Source organism: Oryx dammah, unplaced genomic scaffold, assembly GCF_014754425.2.
Source record: "Oryx dammah isolate SB20612 unplaced genomic scaffold, SCBI_Odam_1.1 HiC_scaffold_3, whole genome shotgun sequence".
In the NCBI taxonomy this organism is placed as follows: domain Eukaryota; kingdom Metazoa; phylum Chordata; class Mammalia; order Artiodactyla; family Bovidae; genus Oryx; species Oryx dammah.
In genome coordinates, this window is record NW_024070187.1 from 4852805 (window position 1) to 4879554 (window position 26750).

At 38.8% G+C, this 26750-nt stretch overlaps 1 protein-coding gene across 5 annotated transcripts in view; it reads left to right on the forward strand.

Annotated features, from left to right (window-relative positions):
- The window catches only part of PRDM5 (PR/SET domain 5), a 264482-nt gene that overhangs the window by 143688 nt on the left and 94044 nt on the right, over nt 1-26750 (forward strand). For all 5 annotated transcript variants that reach the window (XM_040237380.1, XM_040237381.1, XM_040237377.1 and 2 more), the window contains 3 exons: nt 2472-2565; nt 6431-6591; nt 9989-10082. In XM_040237380.1, the coding sequence (XP_040093314.1) occupies nt 2472-2565; nt 6431-6591; nt 9989-10082 (349 nt within the window). The remainder of the gene's footprint in view (nt 1-2471; nt 2566-6430; nt 6592-9988; nt 10083-26750) is intronic.

Here is a 26750-nt window from a genome sequence, read left to right on the forward strand (position 1 = left end):
TAGACATTTTGTGTCTCTCTCAGTGAAAGACAAAATTCCTTCAGGGGACTCGCCATCCTCCATGATTTCTCTGTCCTCTGGATACTTCTCCCGTTTGTCTGACCTCATCTTATTTCTGCGTGTCGCCCTCTCAGCTCCCATCACACTCGCCTCCGTTGGTTTCCTGCCTGGAGCACCTCGGTGACCTGGCCCAGCTCCCCCACTCCATCAGACCGCTGACATGCCATCCTCTCAGCAAGAATCCCCATGGCCACTGCTTAAAACAGCTGACCCATCCCCTGAGACCTCTGACGTCCTCCTGCCATGCTCTGTTTTTCTCTGTAGCGTGTGTCTGGTATTTCATCACTTGTTAGTTGTTGTCTCTCTGCTAGCATAAGAGCGCAGTGAGCGTGGGGACACTTGCTTTTCTTTGCACAACTGTATCCACAGAATATAAAACAAGACTGACATGAAGTGCATGTCATAGACTTGGCACAAAATAAATAATGAAAGAAGTGTGAAGAGTGCTATATGGAGGAGAGTCCTTTTGCCCTTTTGGAGGGAGTTTTTATGTTTTATTTTTAATTTGTTATAACCCTTTATATTAGCAATTTAAAACTTTTGGTTTATGTTGCAGCTTTTTCTTTGTCCCAAATATTTTTGCTTTGCAGTTTTAAATTTAATTCTTTCTCTCATCTGAATATCTGGATTTCTGCCATTCTTAGAAAGTCTTTCCCTACACAAAAATTATTTAAATTTTCACTATTTTCTTCTAGTATCTTACTCTTCAGATTTGAGAAAACATCTGAATTGAAATGGGATTTGTCTCTTGTAACAGGTGGGGAATAGGCACAACTTAATTTTTTCTGAATGTCTCAATTGCCTTACAACCATTTACTGAACAACCCAGTTGTTTAGTCGCTAAGTCATGTCTGACTCTGTGACCCCGTGGACTGTAGTCTGCCAGGCTTCTCTGAACATGAGGTTTTCCAGGCAAGAATACTGGAGTGGTTTGCCATTTCCTTCTCCAGAACAATCCAGTATTCTTACACAAATTTGAAATGTCATATTTTCCTATACTAAATGTTCCTATATCCTGTATTGTGAAACTCTTTGTTCTATTTTGTTGACGTATTTATTTATTCCTCTCATTTAAATATCATTATTACTAGTACATTTGAACACCTGTAGTTTATGCTGAGTTTTATTTTATTTTATTTTTTTAATTTATTTTTTATTTTACTTTACAATTCTGTATTGGTTTTGCCATACATTGACATGAATCCACCAAAAGTTCCTCCCATGCTTTATGTGTATTTTTCATAGTCAAAAAAGCACAACAGTCCCTTTTTCACTAACATTATGTTAATAGGTAATATTTATGTCTTTAATATTATAATGTCCATTAGACTAAGAAAACCTATAAATAGATATGCTGTAAATAAAGTGACTTCTCTTTAAATTATTCCCTTTGTTTCTATACCTCAAGTATCATGACACAGCCCATCAATTGTATGCTTTACTTTAACAAGAGACTATAGTTCAGTTTTTTATATATTAACTTTTATGAGGATTGTTATCTTGCCATCATCCATAGTAGAATGTATTTTTCTTTATGAATTTGTAACAAATGGGTGAACACTAATGTGTAATAGAAAACAGGGGAGGTGATAAGCTGTTTTTACTGTTCTATTTTTTACCTAGCAGGTGGTTTTCTGTTGTTTGTTGTTTACACATATATTTTTGTCTGTCACGTAATTAATGGTGCTTACCACATGTATGCTGCTTGACATTTGGCACATTACTGAAACTTTCTGAACCTTAGTTTTCTCATCTATAATATGGGGACCCGAATAGCATTTTATTTATCCAATTGCTGTTAGATTTAAGTGAAATAAATTCATGTAAAGTGTTCAGCATAACATTTGACTCAATAAAAATAATGTATTTTCCCTGCTGTTAATTATAACATGAATAAATGCTCTAATTTAATTCAGGGTAAAAGCAGCTCTTAGGACTGAAAATTGTTTGAAGTTAGTCAGTGAAGTTGAGAAAAAGGATGGAAACAGCCTCCCTCACACCAGTTTCCTTTGTGTTGAAAATATTGAACCAGCATAAAGTCTGTCCAGTGGTAAAGGAAGTTTGGGCTTTAGAGAAATCACATATCATTTCACTCTGCAAAGTAGATCTTGAGAAAGCTCATTGTGTATTTAGATTAGCCTTTGAGATTATATGGAGAAGGCAGTGGCAACAATTTCTTTTACTGCTTATCAAGTGTATAATTAATATGAGAAGTTTAAAAATACAGTTGTTTTTCTCCCGTGAACATAGCCTATTTGTGTTTCTGATTTTATGCAAGAATGTTCCAAGAAGAAAAAGGATATTGTCTGCCTTCCTCTCTCTTCTGGTTCCCATCGTGAATCCAAGCTCTGGTTACTGTAATGACTGGTCAATTCTAGAGCCTCCTGACTCAGGATGTCTTCCTTCTGCAGACCCACTCTGAGGAGAGGCCGTTCCAGTGTGAAGAGTGTAAAGCTCTCTTCCGGACTCCATTTTCTTTGCAGAGACACCTGCTTATACATAACAGTAAGTCACAATCCTGGCAGTTGAAGACCAAAGGAACCTATTAAAATGTAGACATCACAGAAGCAGAACCATAAAGTAGTTATGTAATCTGCTTTTGAACTTAAAAAAAAATGGATTACTGCCTTTCACCTTTTCTTCCTCTAGTCTTGCTTTATTTTTGCAAGCTAAGATTAATCATTTTATGAGGCATATCATTTTATATCATTTTTCCCACTCTTTAAAGCTTGTGTATAAAAACATGTTATGGTCAATAAAATATCTTTGAAATTTGCTCTGAAACAGACACTTATGTTCCTTTTTAAATGTCATTATTAAGAGACTCTTTAAAACATGCAGATACCTGGCATGATTTTATTAGTTCACAGGCTTTTACAGTGGGAAAGAATTAGAGTAAATGTCTAATTTAAGCTCCTCATTTGAGGGGAGTTGAGGAAATCGAGGCTCAGAGAAGCATGGTGATACACTCAGGGTTGCACAGAATGCTGGGGGAGCGGGTGCAGCATGCAAGCCATCGGTCAGTCTGCTTTGATTTCTTATTTCTTTTGGCAAGGGCATTTTTTTGAGAGGAAGTGAGAATTACGTTATTTACATATATACCGTGAAAGTGTGTCTAGCAGTTACACTGAGAGCTGATTTTAGAATACCACACTGTAAAGAAAATGTAATTGCAAAATGAACTTTTAAAGTGAGTTGCGTTCAGATGTTAAAGTAACCAGAGATGTGTATCTGCTTTGCTATATATAAAGTTAAATAAAAATGGTTATAACATAACTAATACTTACATGTCTTGCTTTTGATTGGAGTTGTTTGATCTGTAGAACATCCCTAACATGTAGTTTCTACTGCTGATTAAATTTTTAATATTTCTGAAGAAAGCAAAACAATCAATCCTGACATTTTGTTGTACAGATATGACATTATCTTGGAAGAAGTTTTCTCTGGTCAAGTCAAAGTATCTAAAATGTAAAATAAGAAGATCCTGAAGTTTTTATATTCATGAAATGGTAACAATTGTGACGGATTGTATCTTTCCCTATGGAAAAGACAGTGCTGTTATTTCATGTCATTCTATAGTCAACTTACAGCTCTGGAGAAGTTGTCAGCACCACTTTCCATTTTCCTTACAAAGAACAGCTATGCATTTAAGAAATAAAATTTGTCATTAACAGTAGGAATTTCCATCTCATTTCACTGTCATTTGATTAAGAGAAAACCTGTTATGAGCTGAAGGGATTTTAGAATAGGGATTCAGACAAGGGAATCTCATTTATATTGTTAAGACTTCCATGGCTGATCTTGGTCTGATGCTCAGGAAATTTTTTTTTGATGGATGAAATTTTTTGTAGCAGCAAGGAGCTTTTAATTGAAGTGGATATTTTGATTTCAGCTTTTTAGTTCTCATCCACTCGAGAGTAAGCTGAAGTGACTGAGTGTAGACAGTATTTGTGCATTCTGTATCTCACATGATGCCGATCTGCTGGTCCATGCATCAGTCAGAGGCTTTATGAAGCCACATCAACACATTTAGCCAGGAAGGTCACCTTGGGTAATGGGTGAGCAAATGTGTCCTTTAAGGTAAACATCACTTAAGGCTAGTGAGCTAAAAGGGTGGGAAAACCAAAAATGGCTAAAATAGAGAGGACAGAAGACTTGATCTTGTCTTATCCAATATAAAATTTACAGCCCATTTAACTTCAAAATATGAGATTTGTTTTAGAAACTTACATCAGCACTGTGGCTCCAAATATGAAGGATAAGTTGTCATAATTATTTTGGAAATTATTGTTATTTCCTAATACACTGAAGACCAAAAGGCAGGTTGCTAGCTTGCTTCTTGGTTTTAAGATAGGGAAAATTCCTGATAAATTTAAGGTAAAGAAATCTGATAAAATCAGATAAAATTTCCCACGAGGATTTCAAAGTTCTGATAAACTTTAAAAAATCAGGAATTAAAATATGAAAACAAAAAGGTATGCACTACCTTGGTATAGCTTGACGAGATTTTTGTACAGGAACCAATATTTTCATTCACTTAATGCTTTAAGGGAAATACTTTGATAAGAGCAGTCTTGTAGTAGTTTTATCCAGTGCCTTGGTATTGTTAACTTTTAGAGTCTTATATGAGTTGTCCTTTCACTCTCACTGGTTAAACATTTTACACAAATAAAATTTTAAATCACGAAAGACACATGAGATGACGGTAGTAACACCCTGCAACAAAAATGCACAAAGGCAAGATACAGACACACCTGTCGGAGTCTGCACAGCTCACAGACAGTAGTAACACCCTGCAACAAAAAATGCACAAAGGCAAGATAACAGACACACCTCTCGGAGTCTGCACAACTCATGGACAGTAGTAACACCCTGCAACAAAAATGCACAAAGGCAAGATACAGACACACCTCTCGGAGTCTGCACAGCTCAGATGAAGGTAGTAACACCCTGCAACAAAAATGCAGAAAGGCAAGATACAGACACACCTCTCGGAGTCTGCACAGCTCATGGACAGTAGTAACACCCTGCAACAAAAATGCAGAAAGGCAAGATACAGACAGACCTCTCAGAGTCTGCACAGCTCACGGACAGCTTGGTGTGACTATTTCAGGTATCAAATTCAACAACTCAACAGCTTCCTTAAAGACTTTGAGACTTTCAAGAGCTGAACTTCTGTTTGAAAAGATGAAGGGGAAATTATTTGCTTTTTCCTTTTCCTTTTCTTTCTTCTTGTCCTCCCTCAAATTGATGTGAAGAGATAATGGTGTCTTCAAATTTCTAAATATATGCTAGTTAAAATGGAGGGGAAGGTAAAGGATCTTGGTTGAAACTGAGGTCATCTCATATTTAGGTAAAGAAATTTATCAGCATATTTTGTCTTATAATGGATATGATTTGTGAATTTGGGCTATTATAATTAATATCTAGAGAGGGAGAATATATGCAAACACTAATCTGTCTTTATACAGGTTACATATGTTTTCTGACTTTTGGGGAGAGATCACTATCTTCTGATTGGGCACATGGATCAGTTAAAATGTATTTAAAAATGGGCTTTAGACATAGCTTGATATGAAAGTTTAAAAAGTCCTGCCGTCTCCCTAAACATAGCTTTGGGAGTACTTGCCTGCAAGGGGAGGCTGTTTCATGTGAAAGTGAGAACCCTCCCAGGCACCCAGGGCTCTGGGTAGGAAAGGGTGGTTGCCTCTCTGGTATCCCTGCCTCCATGCAAGTGCCTCTCTGAGATGTAGCCCCCAGATGAGCACCTGGATGTGGAAGCCCTTCCCCAGCCTTATCGCAGCGAACCAAGAACAGCTAGTGGGCTGAGGGGAAAAGGGGGGGATGCAACCTGCTCCTGTCCCGGGGTGTAGGACCCACTCTGACCTCCTCCTTCGGGGACTTCATACCAGCTTCCTGTCCAAGAGCCAGCTCTTCCCTGCCTCTGACGGCCAGAGGGAGAGTGGTGATGGGAGGGGACTTCAGAAGGGCCTGCCAGGCACCTCACTGCTGAACACAAGTGCCTGTGCCCCTCACACTCAAGCCCGTTCCCTAGAAATACTGCCATTAAAATTCTTAGAATCTTTACAAAATTAGCTAATTTAGTCCCTACATCTTCCAGTTAAAGGCACTGAGAATCCAGTTAAAGGTTAAAGGACTCCCCCTGCCCCCCACCTAATTGACACAGGGGATAGCAAATATGGAACTGAAAAAGTTGTTGGAGGAATGACCTTTTATGATTATGATGAATTGTTAGAGCTGTAAAGCTCCGGTTTTGGAGAAAACAGCACTAAATCCGGTAGACGTGAAGGGGTGTTAATAGTACCCTGTTGTTGCATCTGGTTCTGTAATTTGATTTTTCATTTCTAAGGTGAGAGGACATTCAAGTGTCATCACTGTGATGCTACCTTTAAAAGAAAGGACACCTTGAATGTTCATGTCCAGGTGGTCCACGAAAGACACAAGAAGTACAGATGTGAGCTGTGTAATAAGGCATTTGTTACACCTTCAGTCCTTAGAAGTCATAAGAAAGTAAGTAGAAACCTTCTGTGACTTTGAAAGGATTATGTATTTTAACTGTACAGGTGTATGTGTTAATTATATGATAATCAGTTTTATATTAATCTATCAACATATTTACCCAGAATGACAAATAAGGAACCCATGATTGATACTAACTCTTGAGCATATGTCTGTTTTCTTCATTTTATCAGAAGAGAATATGTTTGAAAGCAAACATAGATTTAGGTATGGTTCTGTGCAGTGCCAAACTATGCTGATAGTGACACAGACTGCTCAATGAGTGAGCTTTTACTCACTTCTAGACATTTTTTGATTAACGTAGGTTTCTTTTTTAAAGCTATTGAGTAGGACTTTTAATAGCTTTAGTTTTGAAGGCCAGTTCAGTTACTATTGACAGATTATTAGACTGAGCTCTTCTAGGACTAGAGTTGTCCTTCTACATCTTGCATCCCTAGGACCTAGGGAAGTTCCTGGTACAGAGCAGGGAGGTGATAAGTGTTTGCTCAACGCAAATAAAAGGATGTTCATACTGATGGTGATTTGGAGATTACCATAGTTGTGTTATCCTAATTACCTCCAGCACATCAATAGGTTGTTTCTACTTGTTGATTAAATGCATTTTAAGTAAATTTTTAAAACAGCAAAATTGATACTATGGTTAATGAAGCTGAAGGTCTTAGTGTTGACTTTAGAAATGACTGTGACATGTGGTAGTTTTCTGTTGCTCAGTGTGCCCTGCTGAATGAAGGCTGAAGTGACTTCTGCCATTATAACTCTTATTTTGGTACCTATCCTTAACACAGCTGTTTCAAAAGGACTGAATCGAGTAACTTTCTTGTCTTGCATCTTTAATGCTCAGTAATAATGATACTGTCTTCTCTTCAAAACTCAGAATAATGTTTTAACTTCCATTGATTGGATTACTTTTTCATGAATTTATTAACCTTTTGTTGTGTTTTAATCAATGAGAGAAAATGTAATGAGTTTTCAAGAAAGATGTAGTTGTTTGTCTGCAATAACAGATTGTCATAGAATATATTTACTAGTGCATCGTTCATTTTCGACTCCTATATTTACCCAAATATTGTTCTCATATAGATTTGTTTTCATGCTTTCTTATCCATATTTAAGATTTTTAGTGTTATACTTTCAGTATCTTTTAATACCATCCAATCAAATTCTGCACCTAATAGTACATATTTTTGAATTAAGCTGAAAGGAACATTTTAATTCTTTTCATTACTATTGCCTTAATGTCCTTTAATTTGAAACTTATACCAGTGAAGTACACATAACTGAGTTATAAGTAAGGGAACAATGAAATACTTATGTAACAGCAAGAGAGAGCCTGTGGATTTTATAAAGATATTACAAATTACTTGGTAGTTGCCTGTTTGGAATAATCCAGTGTTGAAATAACTACATTTTATAGCTGTATAAAATTTCTAAACAGTGTTAAATTAATCAGAAAGAATGGCCGTATTTTGCCCCTTCTGAACACAGGTCTGTTATACGTTAAAATGTTACACCATTTCTTTAAACTGAACTGTAATGCGGAACATGGGAGTGAGAGTTCTTGCTGAGGTGTAAAGAATGTAGACCTGTTTTGTACGAGAACTTGTAGGGAAAATGGAAAGTTAAGTGCCTGCCAAATGCGGATTCAAGGAGCCCTCTGTTGTAGACAGTATTACCATTGGCTATTATGGCTCTCGATTAGACTGTATTCCTCAAACTTGTGAATAATACAGATCTTTTTCAATGGAGAAAACCTAAAGGATACTGAAGTTGATGAAGATATTTCATTTATAATTCTTTTACAAATTACAAATATGATAGTTTATATCCAAATACAGATGATAATTCAAATCTGAGAATTTATAAAGTAAATATCAACCAGTAAGGTTATGAAACTGATTATATTATGATTAACAATCAATTTGGGGCTTCCCTGGTGGCTAAGTGGTAAAGAATCCACCTGCCAGTGCAGGAGATGCAGGTTTGATCCTGGGTCTGGAAGATCCCCTGGAGGAGGAAATGGCACCCCACTCCAGTATTCTTGCCTGGAAAATCTCATGGATGGAGAAGTCTGGCAGGCTACAGTCCATCGTGCCACAAAAGTCGGGTACGACTTAGTAACTCAACAGTAGCAGCAACAGTCATTTTAATATGGAAGATGAGAATATTTGGCTAGGGTTTGTGATTCTTCAGGTTTATCAAGTTATGACATAAATGCTCCACTCCTTTTTCTGTATTCCAGCCAGCCTGTCTTTCCCTTCTGGGGACACATCATTTTAAAAAAGTTTTCCTGTTCTTTTTACTTTTTCTTGTTGTTATTGTTTAGTTGCTAAGTCACGTCTGACTCTTTGCAACCTCATGGCAATTCAAATAATGATACTTCTAATAATTTGCATAAATGCAAATGCTTCCACACACAGGTCCTGGAAGTTCTGTTTTGTAATTGTGGTGGTAACCCAGATGATCCACGATATGCTGTTATTAACATATCACTGAAATTTTAAAAATCTAAAAATGATTTGAGAGAATGTACAGGTATCTGAAGTGATTGCCTCCTCCTCTCTTCTTTTCCCTTCTCCTAAGTTTGAAAAAAACAATAAAACTGAAGACCCCTCATTTATTGATATGACCTATTTTGATATTGGTAGAAACACTGGTCACCTGATGAGATCGTGAGACAAGTTTTAAACATTCCATCCGCATCCTCTTTTGGGAGAGGGCACTCTTTTTATTTTTCTTTCTTTGAACTCTCACGTTTTATCAAAACTGGCTTTTGATGATACTCATTCACCTTTTCTTGTGTGGTAGTTTTATGCTCAGATAAAAGATATGTTGAAGGCAACAGTGATCTTTGAGATTCAGTGTTCATTTAACGCTTGCTGATTTTCAAGATGAAATCAGATTTATTCTTTTTCTTTGTTTTGTAGTAAAATCAATTCAGTCGAACAAACATGATGCAAGTAACAGAGTACTTTATTGAGATTAATTCTGTCCTCAAGCGTTAAGTGCACACAAAGAAAGTGAAAAATGCTTCTAAGGAAGTGTTTCTTGGCACAGTCAAGGGCAGCTGTAGCCCCACTTAGGTTGTGTGGTTTTGCTAGCATACACTAGTTTCGTATAACTTAATCATTTTTAGATGGGGGCTCCATAAAGGCTTAAAATGTAAACTGCAGAATTATTTTCAAATTTACACTAATGCATGATTCTAAGAGGTTTTTTTGAACCAGTGGGGATACCCATGATAAATTGTTTAAAATCTCATTGTGATATTAAATCATTTTAAAGAAACATAATCCTGGGAAAAAAGGATTTACTGTTGTCAGAAGCACTTAATCATTTTTACCTAATTCTTTACATTTATCCTCAACCCTTTTTATTTCTTTTTGTTTAGACGCATACAGGAGAAAAGGAGAAAATCTGTCCATATTGTGGCCAGAAATTTGCCAGCAGTGGTACACTGAGAGTTCATATCCGTAGCCACACAGGTATGTGGGTTGTGATTGGCAATAAAGACAACACAGAGAAATCAATTCCTCCAGGATAAGGAATTTATAATTTTACAAAGTGGCTCCAAGTTTAAGAATTAATCTTGACTGTTTTCTGTCTTATAAAGTTTTGTGACATCTTGGTTCTTACTCTAGAAAAATTTTGAATAAGTATCCTTTTCCAAACTAAGTTAAATATCTAAAGTGGGAACTTTTTAATGTTTGTTTGTGATATAACTGATTTACTTTATATACTAGGCTAATGGATGGAATAGGGAATAGCAGTTTCATAGAAGGCTGAGGGCCTCCTCTTAAAACTCTTCCTATAACTTGCATTAGATATGCCCTTTTAAAATGTTAGATGTCCTTGGAGTGTGGTTTGAATGCTGTAGGATTTTGTTGAACACAAGGGTGATGTGACCACAGTATCTGTTATGCCATGAATTGCTTCCTAAAGACTTTCTTCATTTCTTACGACTTCCTATGTAATTTCTCCTCTTAAAGAGGGCTGTGCCCTAGTGAAGAGTGAAGGAACATCTGAATACTCTTGAAAGAATTTTGTTTGAATTTTGTCTGTCATGTAGAGAAGTACTTGGGAAGACTTGAAAGAATGCTCTTAATTTTGATAGCCATATGTCACAGCTATATGTGACTCTTAAGGGGTCCTCAGTAGCTGGAATGTGTTTGGTAAACTGTGTAACCAGATTACATTGTTAAAGCTTTTATTCAAGGGCCATAGTATTTGACTTTATCATTGTGTCCCCAGCACCTAACTTAGTGTTTAGCACAGTAACTGTGTGGTGAATGAGAAAAAGTTAGTTTAAGCAGGTCAAACCTCTAGACCGTTAAGGTATGACCTAAATGAAATCCCTTATGATTATACAGTGGAAGTGAGAAATAGATTGAAGGGCCTAGATCTGATAGATAGAGTGCCTGATGAACAATGGAATGAGGTTCGTGACATTGTACAGGAGACAGGGATCAAGACCATCCCCATGGAAAAGAAATGCAAGAAAGAAAAATGGCTGTCTGAGGAGGCCTTACAAATAGCTGTGAAAAGAAAAGAGGTGAAAAGGAAAGATATAAGCATCTGAATGCAGAGTTCCAAAGAATAGCAAAGAGAGATAAGAAAGCCTTCTTCAGAGATCAGTGCAAAGAAATAGAGGAAAACAACAGAATGGGAAAGACTAGAGATCTCTTCAAGAAAATGAGAGATACCAAGGGAACATTTCATGCAAAGATGGGCTCGATAAAGGACAGAAATGGTCTGGACCTAACAGAAGCAGAAGATATTAAGAAGAGGTGGCAAGAATACATGGAAGAACTGTACAAAAAAGATCTTCACGACCCAGATAATCATGATGATGTGATCACTAGTCTAGAGCCAGACATCTTGGAATGTGAAGTCAAGTGGGCCTTAGAAAGCATCACTACAAACAAAGCTAGTGGAGGTGATGGAATGCCAGTTGAGCTGTTTCAAATCCTGAAAGATGATGCTATGAAAGTGCTGCACTCAATATGCCAGCACATTTGGAAAACTCAGCAGTGGCCACAGGACTGGAAAAGGTCAGTTTTCATTCCAATTCCAAAGAAAGGCAATGCCAAAGAATGCTCAAACTACCGCACAATTGCACTCATCTCACACGCTAGTAAAGTAATGCTCAAAATTCTCCAAGCCAGGCTTCAGCAATATGTGAACTGTGAACTTCCAGATGTTTAAGCTGGTTTTAGGAAAGGCAGAGGAACCAGAGATCAAATTGCCAACATCTGGATCATGGAAAAAGCAAGAGAGTTCCAGAAAAACATCTATGTCTGCTTTATTGACTATGCCAAAGCCTTTGGCTGTGTGGATCACAATAAAGTGTGGAAAATTCTGAGAGAGATGGGAATACCAGACCACCTGTCCTGCCTCTTGAGAAATCTGTATGCAGGTCAGGAAGCAACAGTTAGAACTGGACATGGAACAACAGACTGGTTCCAAATAGGAAAAGGAGTATGTCAAGGCTGTATATCGTCACCCTGCTTATTTAACTTCTATGCAGAGTACATCATGAGAAACGCTGGACTGGAAGAAACACAAGCTGGAATCAAGATTGCCTAGAGAAGTATCAATAACCTCACATATGCAGATGACACCACCCTTATGGCAGAAAGTGAAGAGGAACTCAAAAGCCTGTTGATGAAAGTGAAAGAGGAGAGTAAAAAAGTTGGCTTAAAGCTCAACATTCAGAAAACGAAGATCATGGCATCTGGTCCCATCACTCCATGGCAAATAGATGGGGAAACAGTGGAAACAGTGTCAGACTTTATTTTTTGGGCTCCAAAATGACTACAGATGGTGATTGCAGCCATGAAATTAAAAGACGCTTACTCCTTGGAAGGAAAGTTATGAGCAACCTAGATAGCATATTCAAAAGCAGAGACATTACTTTGCCGACTAAGGTCCGTCTAGTCAAGGCTACGGTTTTTCCTGTGGTCCTGTATGAATGTGAGAGTTGGACTGTGAAGAAGGCTGAGCACTGAAGAATTGATGCTTTTGAATGGTGGTGTTGGAGAAGACTCTTGAGAGTGCCTTGGACTGCAAGGAGATCCAACCAGTCCATTCTGAAGGAGATCGATCCTGGGATTTCTTTGGAAGGAATGATGCTAAAGCTGAAGCTCCAGTACTTTGGCTACCTCATGCGAAGAGTTGACTCATTGGAAAAAACTCTGATGCTGGGAGGGATTGGGGGCAGGAGGAGAAGGGGACGACAGAGGATGAGATGGCTGGGTGGCATCACTGACTCGATGGACGTGAGTCTGAGTGAACTCCGGGACATGGTGATGGACAGGGAGGCCGGGCGTGCTGCGATTCTTGGGGTCCCAAAGAGTCGGATACGACTGAGCAACTGAACTGAACTGAACTGAAGCAGGTCAAAGAATCATTACGGTGACTGTTATACATAGACTGAGAAAAAAAGGACAGCTGTGAAGCATGATTTCTTATTTTGCGGCATAATTTCTAATAATCTGGCTAAAGCTGAAAGACCTAGGTCAGCTTAGTAGTTGTCATCTTCGAATAGCCTCTTAGATACCTTTAAATGAAATATGTGAAGAGATGGAGTATAATATGTGATGACTGTGGAATAATGGGTATCCTAAAGAAGAAAAAGAGGTCTTCTTGCTTAGAAGTACCTAGAGAAAGTGAGGTTTTCAGGACAGCATCCAGGAGAAGAATATAACAGAAAGCAGAGTAGGGAGAAGCAAAAAGGAAAAGGCAGCAGAGAACCATGTTGAGGACAGGAGGACTTAAAATAGTGCCTGCGACTGTTAGCACCATGTCCTGGTTGTGCAGAAGAGGCAGGTGGATGATGGAGAGTGAGCAGAGAGCGCTGCGAAGCGCCGAGCCCGCCTCTGTAGCCTGGCAGTGTGGTCTTTGATGTCACCGGGCGCCATTCTCTTCTGTGCATTGGAGGCCATGTGGGGTTGCGGTAGAGACAGGGAAGGGCAAGAGGGAGACCAGCCTTCCGTTAGGAATCACTAATGCTTGAAACTGCGGCTTCACGCCACCATCCTGAAAATGTAACTTACAGTCGCGTTGGCAGGTTTTATGTCTGTGTGTGCTTGTGTATGTCTTGATAATTTGTGTGTGGAAGGAGGATGTGCAGGAAATGGGGAAAGTGTGTTATTTCTTCATATCATAGTAGTAAGTTTATAATAATGCCCTAAGCCATTATTGTCTAATTGAATTACTGTTGGTATAGTATGTTTTTATTTTTCTAATATTTTATTTGTTTATTTGGCTGTGCTGGGTCTCAGTTGAGGCATGCAGAGTCTTTAGTTATGGCGTGTGCGATCTCGTTCTCTGAGCCAGGATGGAACCCGGACTCCTGCGTTGGGAGGGCAGAGTCTTAGCCACTGGGCCAGCAGGGAAGTCCCAAGGGTATTTTTTTAAATAACTTAATTGATTTCTGGCTGTGTGGGTCTTTACTGCTGTGTGGGCTTTTCTTTGGTGATGGAGAGCAAGGGCTACTCTGCAGTTGTGGTGACCAAGCTTCTCACTGCAGTGGCTGCTCTGACTGGGGGGCTCGTGGTCTCAGGAGCTCTGGCACAGGCTCCACAGTTGTGGCACACAGACGTAGCTGCTCTGTGGCAGGTGGGGTCCTCTCGGACCAGGGATCGAACCCATGTCTCCTGCATGGGCAGGGGGACTTGTTACCACTGAGCCACCAAGGAAGCCCACAGTATGTTTCTAAAAGGCAGCGATTATTGTTTGGAATGCATTAAAATGTGTATTTTAGCACAGAAAGGATGAATCCTATGATAGCTCAGCTGGTAAAGAATCCTCTTGAAATGCAAGAGACCCCAGATCAATTCTTGGGTCGGAAAGATCCGCTGGAAAAGGGATAGGCTACCCACTCCAGTATTCTTCTTCCCCTAGTGGCTCAGCTGCTAAAGAATCTGCCTGCAATGCGGGAGACCTGGGTTCATCCCTGAGATGGGAAGATCCCGTGGAGGAGGGCATGGTAACCCACTCCAGTCTTTTGGCCTGGAGAATTCCATGGACTGTACAAAGAGTCGGACACGACTGAGTGACTCATTCATTCACTCAATCATAGAACACTCGATTATTCAAAAATATTGCATCCTTGAGAATTCCAAGTGCCTGCATTTTATTTTACTTGTAGGTATGATGGGCAGTGGAGAAGAATAACCTTTAATGAGTAATTTCTTCTAAAATTTTAATTAAAAAGTTATATTAATAAGATATTTGAGCTCCAAGAGTTCTGTCTGATAAAAATATTAAATAAGTGTAGTGGTTTTTGTTGTCATATATTATGTTCTGTATTATATGTAATCTAAATAATACTTAATCATAACATTTTATATATGATCTGGCTATTTAAATGTTGTACAAATTCTGTTCCATTGGTTTCTGATCAAGAAAACTGGCCACCTGAATTCAGCCAACAGTGCTAAGGCACAGTCAGACACACATAAATTTAAATAAATAAAGTGAAAATATAAAGGTGGCTTATGTGTTTGTGTATGTCCACACAAATAGTTGTGTGTTTATTTATACTTGTTATTTACGAACTGACTTAGCATGCACATTTACTTATAACTAGATATTTTTTTTCTGCTTAAAACCAGACTCATTTTCACATTTTGCAGTGCTGCTTTGAGTCACTCTGATGTGAAGCCAGTGTTTTTGGTGACAGCTGCTTGGCAGCATGGCCGGGACTGTGTTTGAAATGGTTGGTGCCAAGCAGTTTGTCAGTGACTGCAGAGCTGGTATCTGGGTTTCCACGACAGTCCTGGCATGGATGTGTTTTTTTTGTGTGGACAGATGTTGCTTTTGCTTCTGTTTTATTTGCTTTGTCCTATTCTCCAAATCTTATGCATCCATTTGCTCTTCTTGGAAGCTAGCTCAGTGACCAAATGAGTTTGTGTAGTTGGTTATTTTGCTTCTTTGATGATAAAGCTTTCCTTATTTTGAATTCTGTAAATTCAGTTTTTCTCTCCTTTTATTATTTTTTCTTATGAAATCATGTGATTTAATTCAGCCCTTTCTCACATTAGATTTCGCTAGTTGTGTTTGTGCTCCAGTGTAACAGGGGCGTGGGGTCACAGCCTACTCTATAGGAAGCATTTAGGTAGGTACAGTTAGGGACTGTGCAGTGACATGAGGAGGACCCTGAGTGAACATGGGGTGGGACGCTCAGGACAGACAGCTGATGCAGCTCTGAGGGAGAAGGCACTCTGGATCATTGGGGTTCACACTTTGGCCTCAACCCTCCTTACCATCTTAGGAATCACCGGGGGCCTGGGAAGCTTTTGTTTGTGTGGGTTATATTTATCTGTTGTTGTTTAGTTGCTAAGTCATGTCCAACCCTTTTGCAACCCCGTGGACTATAGCCCACCAGGTTCCTCTGTCCTTGGATTTTCCCAGGCAGAATACTGGAGTGGGTTGCCATTCCCTTCTCCAGGGGATCTTCCTGACCCAGGGATCAAACCCATGTCTGCTGCATTAGCAAGCGGATTCTTTACCACTGAGCCACCAGTTCAGTTCAATTCAGTTCAGTCGCTCAGTCATGTCCGACTCTTCGCGATCCCATGAATCGCAGCACACCAGGCCTTCCTGTCTGTCACCAACTCCTGGAGTTCACTCAGACTCACGTCCATCGAGTCAGTGATGCCATCCAGCCATCTCATCCTCTGTCGTCCCCTTCTTCTCCTGCCCCCAATGCCTCCCAGCATCAGAGTCTCTTCCAATGAGTCAACTCTTTGCATGAGGTGGCCAAAGTACTGGAGTTTCAGCTATAGCATCATTCCTTCCAAAGAAATCCCAGGGCTGATCTCCTTTGAGAACATTTAACAGTATTTGTTAATTTGTTAAAAAGAACAACAGTACATCCATTACATATTAACATAAACAACACAGTTTTACAGAAAACAGCTACATTTTCCTAGTCAGAAATAATTTAGTGAGGAGGGACACACTGTTGTATATCTCTGAAACTTTAATATCTGGCTCGAGAGGAGACAGCTAGGTTCTCAGGTCTGTTTCTTAGTTCATCCTGCTGCAGCAGGTTCTTTTGGTTGCAGAATTTAAAGAAAATCTGGCCTCATGCAGATTTACGGTTAGAGTTCTTAACTATCCTTTGTAAATAATTCTGCATGTTGTTTATTACTTCAGTAAAACTCAAAAAGTAGTAGTTTTTTTTTTTTTTTAAGGCTTCTATTGTGGAAATTCAAATCTTCTCAATGGGCTTCTCCTGTTCTGTTACTTTAAAATCCATTGGTGTGTCTTGTACTTTGAATGATCTTTTACCCTCACATGATTCTGTAACATGATGCACAGATCATGTGGAATGTGTTGGCTCACCGAGTTACATATATCCTGCACACGTGTTAATGTCATCACTGATCTCATTAGACAAGTCTGAGTAGTCGGAAGCCTTCAAGCATGGTAGCACATACAGATTTTACAAAATTCTCAATTTTGCTTTGACTGCTCTAATTCTTACGTTTGGTAAGGCATATTTCCCTCCCTACCTGCCTTTCTTCTTTGAGATGACAGACTTTTTATTTAAAAAAGAAAAAGTTCACCAAATACCCAAATCTGAATAACCATATTTTGTTGTCATTTTGTTTCGAGTAATAATGATATTCCATGAGAAAAAACTTCGTTCAGCTCATGAATCAATCATACAAGTGCTTTTTCTTGAGACAACTTTTCATATATAAAATGCATTAAAGGAAGTTATTTCCCATTTCATAGCTAAGAATATTAAAACATGGTACTCAGGAGTTAAGGTTTAATAAAATTAATGTTAAGGTCTTAAAGGTTAAATAATAAGTTGTTAACCATGGTTATTTGTTTGCATTTTAAATATGATAGCTTGAATTGTCTTCATGATTTTCTGTATTTTATATTTTTTCTATAATTTTCTTGTGTAAGCAAAATATTTAAAGTATATTAATGTTATCATTATGGAGGAAGCTTTTATCAGAATATTCATGTTTAACTATTTAGGTGTTACATATCTCTGCATCTTATTATCAAATGGGCCAGCATGAAGTACATATAAAAATGCATGTTGAAAAGAGAAATGAAATTGAGAAAGCAAATATGGTAATATTAAATCTAAGTGAGGGTATATAGTGTTCATTGAACCATTTTTTCTAATTTTTCTTCATGTTTGAAATTTTTCATAATTAAAAGCGGGAAAATTTTAATTTTTCATAATTAAAATTTAATTATGAGAACCATGGAATGGACACAGATAGCAAGTAGGGGCAACTGAGATCTGTCTGTTGGACATCCAGCATCACAGCTCACATCTTACTCATGCCTTCCTCTCCCTCATGGCCTGGCCCTTTCACCAGGGAATGCTATATTCTTTCAACATAAACAGATTTTTGTTGTTGCATTTTTTTGCTTTCAGTTGTGTTGCTCAGAGAGAAGCCAGATTCTTCTGAAGGAACAGAATATCACTGCTTCATGCTTAATCATTTAAAAAAAACTAATTCCAGGAAACTTGCAATTCTGTGGATTATTCAGAAATTTTTTAAAATACATTTGAAAGCATATGTATTCTTAGAAACGAAAATGTAGAGAATTGAAAATGGCCCGTCAAGCTGTTACCCTATTGGAGACCTTGTGGTGGTTTCCCTTTACCTTGTGCAGATGGCATCCTTGGGTTAATGCTTGGCATCCCACCGTCTGGTAGTGGGCTTCTTTCCGTCCCCTCCAATCTCCAGTTAAAAGTCACTTTCTTCCTGGCGTGTTACCTGTCCTTCCCTTCCCTCCCCTCCCATCATCCATTTTGTTTGATGAGTTAATTCTGTAGGAACTGGAATCATTACAAACAATTGTGTGATATAGTACAGTCTCTTGCACTATGTTGCTTCTCACAGGAGATTTTGAGGGCTCCCATTGATGGGTATAAGTGAATGTCTCTTCTCAGTTATGATGTTAAACTTTATCTGTTCCCTGACTAGATTCTGAGCTGAAGGGCAAGGCAGATCTGGCTTTTTAATCAAGTTTATTGAAGGAGGGAGACTTTCTCAGATATTACCTGAGTTAATCCTTTCATAGCCAATGTGATAGGTTTCTCAGATCATTCATTCTCATTTTCTAAATGAAGCTGAGATTCAGAGAAGCAAATGACCTATCCAGTCAAAGTAATAAGATTCAAATCATCTTACTTCAAATTCTATTTCATTTTAATGTTATCTCTTCTTTTTTTGCTACAAAGCTATAAGCTGCTACACAACTATTATCACCACAAAAATGACAAAAATTCAATAACTTCTTCAGGATATAAAGTTGAGAAGTGGAATTCTGGAAGTATTGTTTTATTTCTGCGGTATGGCAAGTTTATGGTTTAGAGCCAAATGAATGGTGTTTTGATTTTTTTTTTTAAGCAGCCATCACTTGTTCATTTACTCTTGAGTCATCTTTAGAGTGGGCAATAACAGAAAATGATGATTAAATTTAGTTTCACCAGATTCTTTTTTATTTTTCTAAATGACTTTATTTTTAGGGCAGTTTTAAGTTCTTGGCAAAATACAGAAAGGTACAGAGATTTCCCCATCTACTTTCCCCAGTCCACACATGTGTAGTCTCCCCTACTATCAATATTACCAACCAGAATGGTACATTTGTTATAATTGATGAACCTACCCTGACAGCTTATAATCACCAGAAGTCTTTAGTTTACATAACGGTTCACTGTTGATGTTGTACATTCTTTTGGTTTGGACAAATGTGGATCCACCATTATAATATTCAGAGAATTTTCACTGCCCTAAAGATTCATTTGGCTTTATCTGTTCATCTGACCGTTCTCAACCCCTGGCAACCACTGATCTTTTTTACTGTCTCCTTAATTTTTCATTTTCCAGAATGTCATATGGATGGACAGATTACTTCTTTTATTTCTGGGAAATGACTTTATTTATAGTTGACCCTTTCATTTAGATGGATGTACATTTGAATGCACTGTAATGTGATGAGATTTTTATAGAGGTAGTAGGCTTTTCATCATTTTCCCATTATGTTGAAGGAGTCAGTTTCATTCTGTTTTTATAGTATTCAAACTGTCCATCAGTATTTGGGGAAGCCAGTTTTCTTTGTTGTAACATTAGATAACACTGAGCTTTATGAAGAGGAACTATGACTTCAGTTTATAATTCTTTCCAGTTTGGCAGTTGGTAGCTTTCCTCATGTCCTGTCTGATTCAGGGACAGTATTGCTTTGTGTACCATTAAATGCAGTTTTCTTCATGTTAATTTTCTTAGAACAGGTTTTATTTTATTGACTCATGCCAGTGGTCATTCTGTTAGGCAGTGATCACTTAGCTGTTAGATTACCAGTCTTTTAGTGCTGGGAAGAATCTTCGTATTTATATCTCTGTTGTATTTTTTTCTTAATGTTGCTGTTGTTGCCCAGTTGCATCTGACTCTTCACGACCCCATGGACTGCAACATGCCAGTGTGCTATACTTTACTATCTATCCTATGCCTACTGTACTCTCCTATCCCTACTATCCTATCCCAATCCTTTACTGTCTATCAGAGTTTGCTCAAACTCGTGTCCATTGAGTCAGTGAGGTCATCCAGCCATCTCCCTCTGTCATCCCTTTCTCCTGCCCTCAGTCTTTCCCAGCATCAGGGTCTTTTCTCACGAGTCAGCTTCCCACATCAGGTGGCCAAAAGTATTGGAGCTTCAACATCAGTCTATCCAATGAATATTCAGGCTTGATTTCCTTTAGGATTGACTTGTTTGATCTCCTTGTAGTCCAAGAGACTCTGAAGAGTCTTCTCCAGCACCACAGTGAGAAAGCATCAATTCTTTGGCACTCAGGCTTCTTTATGGTCCAAATCTCATATCCATACATGACTACTGGAAAAACCGTAGCTTTGACTATATGGACCTTTTTTCAACAAAGTAATGTCTCTGCTTTTTAATACACTGTCTAGGTTAGTCATAGCTTTTCTTCCAAGGAGCAAGAGTCTTTTAATTTCATGGCTGCAGTCACTGTCCACAGTGATTTTGGAGCCCAAGAAAATGAAAGTCAGCCACTGTTTCCATTGTCCCCCATCTATTTGTCATGAAGTGATGGGACCAGCTGCCATGGTCTTAGTTTTTTGAATGTTGAGTTTTAAGCCAGCTTTTTCACTCTCCTCTTTCACAAGAGGAAAGCGTCCTCATCAAGAGGCTCTTTAATTCCTCTTTGCTTTCTGCCTTTAAGGTGGTATCATCTGCATATCTGAGGGTATTGATATTTCTGCCAGCAGTGTGGCTTCCAGTTTATGATTCATCCAGCCTGGCATTTTGCATGATGTACTCTGCATGTAAGTTAAATAAGCAGGGTGACAATATACAGCCGCGACGTTCTCCTTTTCCTCTTCGGAATCAGTCTGTTGTTCCATGTCCAGTTCTAACTGTTGCTGGATGTGCATACAGGCTTCTCAGGAGGCAGGTCAGGTAGTCTGGTGTTCCCTTCTCTTTAAGAACTTCCCACAGTTTGTTGTCATCCACACAGTCAAAGGCTTTAGCATAGTCAATGATAAGAGATTTTAAAAACTGCATTTTAAAAACCTAATTCTTTCATGTTTTGATTTTTTTCTTTACTACCTTAAATAACCAGTTGTACCCTTGGTTCACCATCTTCTGTTCTGTCTGCTGCCTCTCCCTTTTTTAGTCCCAAAGCCACCATACTAGGCTTCCCTTGTGGCTCAGCTGGTAAAGAATCTGCCTGCAATGCAGGAGACACCAGTTTGATTCCTAGGCTGGGAAACTATACTGGAGAAGGGATAGGCTAACCACTACAGTTGCCAGGGTGAAGTATAACGAAACTCTGTTTTTTTCATTAACACTGAAAATGTCATTTTTTGCAAACCTTGTTTCTATCATTTAAAATCCACTCATTCTTCCTAATTTGCTGATTAGAATAAGGGCATGCACAGCAAATATGCACAAGACATTTATTTATGTACATTATAAAAATGTAATGGTCCTTAGTTTTAGAAAAGGAAGGGATTTCAGAAGTTTTCTAGTTCAGTTAGTATTAATTAAAAGCAAAATGGCTGTCTGAGGCGGCCTTACAAATAGCTGTGAAAAGAAGAGAAGCAAAAAGCAAAGGAGAAAAGGAAAGATATTCCCATTTGAATGCAGAGTTCCAAAGAATAGCAAGGAGAGATAAGAAACCCTTCCTCAGCGATCAATGCAAAGAAATAGAGGAAAACAACAGAATGGGAAAGACTAGAGATCTCTTCAAGAAAATGAGAGATACCAAGGGAACATTTCATGCAAAGATGGGCTCGATAAAGGACAGAAATGGTATGGACCTAACAGAAGCAGAAGATATTAAGAAGGAGGTGGCAAGAATACATGGAAGAACTGTACAAAAAAGATCTTCATGACCCAGATAATCACGATGGTGTGATCACTCATCTAGAGCCAGATATCCTGGAATGTGAAGTCAAATGGGCCTTAGAAAGCATCACTATGAAAAAAGCTAGTGGAGGTGATGGCATTCCAGTTGAGCTATTTCAGATCCTGAAAGATGATGCTGTGAAAGTGCTGCACTCATATGCCAGCAATTTGGAAACTCAGCAGTGGCCACAGGACTGGAAAAGGTCAGTTTTCATTCCAATTCCAATGAAAGGCAATGCCAAAGAATGCTCAAACTACTGCACAGTTGCACTCATCTCACACACTAGTAAAGTAATGCTCAAAATTCTCCGAGCCAGGCTTCAGCAATACATGAACCGTGAACTTCCTGATGTTCAAGCTGGTTTTAGGAAAGGCCGAGGAACCAGAGATCAAATTGCCACATCTGCTGGATCATCAAAAAAGCAAGAGAGTTCCAGAAAAACATCTACTTCTGCTTTATTGACTATGCCAAAGCCTTTGACTGTGTGGATCACAATGAAGTGTGGAAAATTCTGAAAGAGATGGTAATACCAGACCACCTGTCCTGCCTCTTGAGAAACCTATATGCAAGTCAAGAAGCAACAGTTAGAACTGGACATGGAACAACAGACTGGTTCCAAATAGGAAAAGGAGTATTTCGAGGCTGTATATTGTCACCCTGCTTATTTAACTTATATGCAGAGTACATCATGAGAAAATCAGGATTGCCAGGAGAAATATCAAGAACCTCAGATATGCAGATGATACCACCTTTATGGCAGAAAGTGAAGAAGAACTAAAGATCCTCTTGATGAAAGTGAATGAGGAGAGTAAAAAAGTTGGCTTAAAGCTCAACATTCAGAAAAGTAAGATCATGGCATTTGGTCCCATCACTTCATGGGAAATAGATGGGGAAACAGTGGAAACAATGTCAGACTTTATTTTGGGGGGCTCCAAAATCACTGCAGATGTTGATTGCAGCCATAAAATTAAAAGACGCTTACTCCTTGGAAGGAAAGTTATGACCAACCTAGATAGCATATTAAAAAGCAGAGACATTACTTTGCCGACTAAGGTCCATCTAGTGTAGGCTACGGTTTTTCCTGTGGTCATGTATGGATGTGAGAGTTGGACTGTGAAGAAAGCTGAGCGCCAAAGAATTGATGTTTTTGAAATGTGGTGTTGGAGAAGACTTTTGAGAGTGCCTTGGACTGCAAGGAGATCCAACCAGTCCATCCTAAAGGAGATCAGTCCTGGGTGTTCATTGGAAGGACTGATGCTGAAGCTGAAACTCCAGTACTTTGGCCACCTCATAGGAAGAGTTGACTCATTGGAAAAGACCCTGATGCTGGGAGGGATTGGGGGCAGGAGGAGAAGGCGATTACAGAGGATGAGATGGCTGGATGGCATCACCAACTTGATGCACATGAGTCTGAGTGAGCTCTGGGAGTTGGTGATGGACAGGAAGGCCTGGCGTCCTGCAATTCATGGGGTCGCAAAGAGTTGGACATGACTGAGCAACTGAACAGAAGTAATACTTGGACAAAATACAATGATTTGCTAAGGTTACATAATTTATATGTGATTCATCTTGATGAAACTTGAGGCTTAAACTTTCTCCAGTGTATCACATTGCTGGTATTTTTATCTCTTATTCTTTTCCGTGCTTCCTAACCCTTAGTGTTACTCTTAAACTTACCCTAGAATTTTATTAATTCCTTCCATAACTCATAATGTTAGATGATGTTATCATGTTGATAAACAGCAATTGAGGATAAAATCATCTCATCTTGGAAGCTTGAGGGTCTGTAATTTGTTATTTATGGTCTAATTGAGATCTCTAACTATGGAGAAACTTCTGCGTCATATAATCATATAATTTTTCATACCTGGTTCAGCTTCCCTTGTGGCTCAGACAGTAAAGAGTCTGTCTGCAATGCCAGAGACCCTGATTCGATCCCTGGGTTGGAAAGATTACCTGCAGAAGGAAATGACACCCTACTCCAGTACTCTTGCCTGGAAAATCCCATGGATGGAGGAGCCTGGCAGGTTACAGTCCATGGGTCTCAAAGAGTTAGACACGACTGAGCGAGTTCACGTCCATATCCATATCCGTATCACTTTCATAGCCAGAATCCGTGGCTCATACGGGTGAGCCATATGGCTCATAGCATTGGTATGGGTGAACCATGAATAATCTGTCTTCAGATAGATTACAGGTTTTCAAATTCCATTTTATTGATTTCCTCCTTTTATGAGCTTTTATAAATTGCTTAACCTCTTCAAATCTTTGTTTCCTCACCTGAAAAGCAGGCATAATAAAAGCACTGACTTTGTAACATTGTTTCAAGGTACAGATTAAAGTGTGGGCAGAGAACTTTGCACAGTGCCTAGCCTGGTGTAAGCTTGCTGTAATGTGAGCTGTTGCTGCCATTCTGTTGTTGTTTTTCCTGCTGCTGCTGCTAAGTCACTTCAGTCGTGTCCGACTCTGTGTGACCCCATAGATGGCAGCCCACCAGGCTCCTCCGTCCCTGGGATTTTCCAGGCAAGAACACTGGAGTGGGTTGCCATTCCCTTCTCCAATGCATGAAAGTGAAAAGCGAAAGGGAAGTCGCTCAGTCGTGTCCGACTCTCGCGACCCCATGGACCGCAGCCTACCAGGCAGGCTCCTCTGTCCATAGGATTTTCCAGGCTAGAATCCTGGAGTGGGTTGCCATCGCCTTCTCCGGTTGTTTCTCCTACTTGTATTTAATCACAAATGGATTCATACTCCCTCAATATACTGTCTGACGCTCTAGTCCCAGTGTGGTCATCAGCATCTTTTCATAACCTTTGGCAGCAGCATATAGATCATCTCTGGAACACGGATGAGGGTTTGCTGTCAGACAGCCTGGTTTGGGCGAGTGAGTGGTGCATGGACTGGGTTGCCATCATCGTTAGTGAAGGTGAGCGTTTAGGTCCATGCCTGGCAGGCAGCTCTGTAATTTATCATCCAGCTTTCTATGCTGAACTGACAGAGATGGCACTCTGAGGGTCAGCTGAAATAGGAGAGCATGTTTTCCTGTTGGTTTATAGCTTCTTAGGGTCAGTGAGAGCCGGGGTTAATTCCACAAGGTAATCTACAGACTGTGACATGAATTCCATCAACTGTTCATAAGTTACGGAAGAAGTTCTAGGAACTGCTTTTGGGCCTTTAAATCTCTGGGCCAGAAGGTTAATTACTTGCCTGCAGTTCCTACTAGCTTTCCATGTTAATAGATACCGGCTGTGTTGGCCCTTCTGTTCTGGTCTTGGTTGCATACTATTATTTGAACATAGTAATAAATCACTGTCTTAGGAAATATTTAATTTTTTGGTAACTATCTGCTATCATCTTAGAAATACAGAGTTGGTATATTATGGTTTGATTATGCTTGGATTTTAGCCACTCTTTCTTCTCTAATATTTTTTCTACTGGAATTTAGCGTTCTTTGTAGAATACTTGTTCAGAGTTGTGAAACAATAGGTATAACTAATTATAAGTAACTATAAGACAGTGACAATTACAAACAAAAATAGACAAAAAAGACACTGTATACACAGATGAAAATTTAAACATGTCTTTTCACATTTTTATAATTAAATAACCTCTGTATGTTGAGAGAGAATTTATTTTGCTATATTTATTTTCTAAGTGGTTAATTACTAATGTTAGGCCAAACTAAATATTCTTTTATCTACAGGTAATCTAAGACTTAGCAGAATAGTTGAGTGTAGAATCTGCATAGAAATAAAATTTCCTCTTCACCCCCATCATACTTCAGAGATTGATGTTGAGAGCTTCAGACTTTTCCTAAGAGGTCTTACTCATAGGTAAAATCTTGAGCTGTATGTTTAATTCTTATTTTCTCAGTGTGATTTTGACCCTTCAGATAATTTCTGATCAACCACATCTGTGGAATAAACCACTTTCCCTCTTTTTTTTTTCTTTTGCTGTATTCATCCCTTTCCCCATTGATTTTGAGCTAGTAAGAATCATATATAACAAGTCAAAATGTCTTGTTGACTTTGAATAGTAATGTGATTTTTTTTTTTTACTTTTTTGGAAAAATATCAAAGGCCTTAGTTTTTTTTAATGCAAAGATTATAATGCTCATGTCAAAGTCACAGGCATCCTATCTTAATAGGAGGTACATAGGGAAGAGGAAGGGAGTGACAGTTGTCTTGGAATAGAATGTGATGAACAGTTATCAAAGGAACGACACAGTCACAGAAACTCTAATAAGATGGATCGTTTAAGCAGTCCCACTGCTGGGCATACACACCGAGAAAACCAGAATTGAAATAGACACATGTACCCCAGTGTTCATCGCAGCACTGTTTATAATAGCCAGCACATGGAAGCAACCTAGATGTCCATCAGCAGATGAATGGATAAGAAAGCTGGGGTACATATACACAATTTAGTATTAGCCATTAAAAAGAATGCATTTGAATCAGTTCTAATGAGGTGGATGAAACTGGAGCCAATTATAGAGAGTGAAGTAAGCCAGAAAGAGAAACACCAATACAGTATACTAACACATATATATGGAATTTAGAAAGATGGTAACGATAACCCTGTATGAGAGACAGCAAAAGAGACACAGATGTATAGAACAGACTTTTGGACTCTGTGGGAGAGGGCGAGGGTGGGTGATTTGGGAGAATGGCATTGAAACATGTATACTATCATGTAAGAAAGGAATCACCAGTCTGTGTTCGATGCAAGATACAGGATG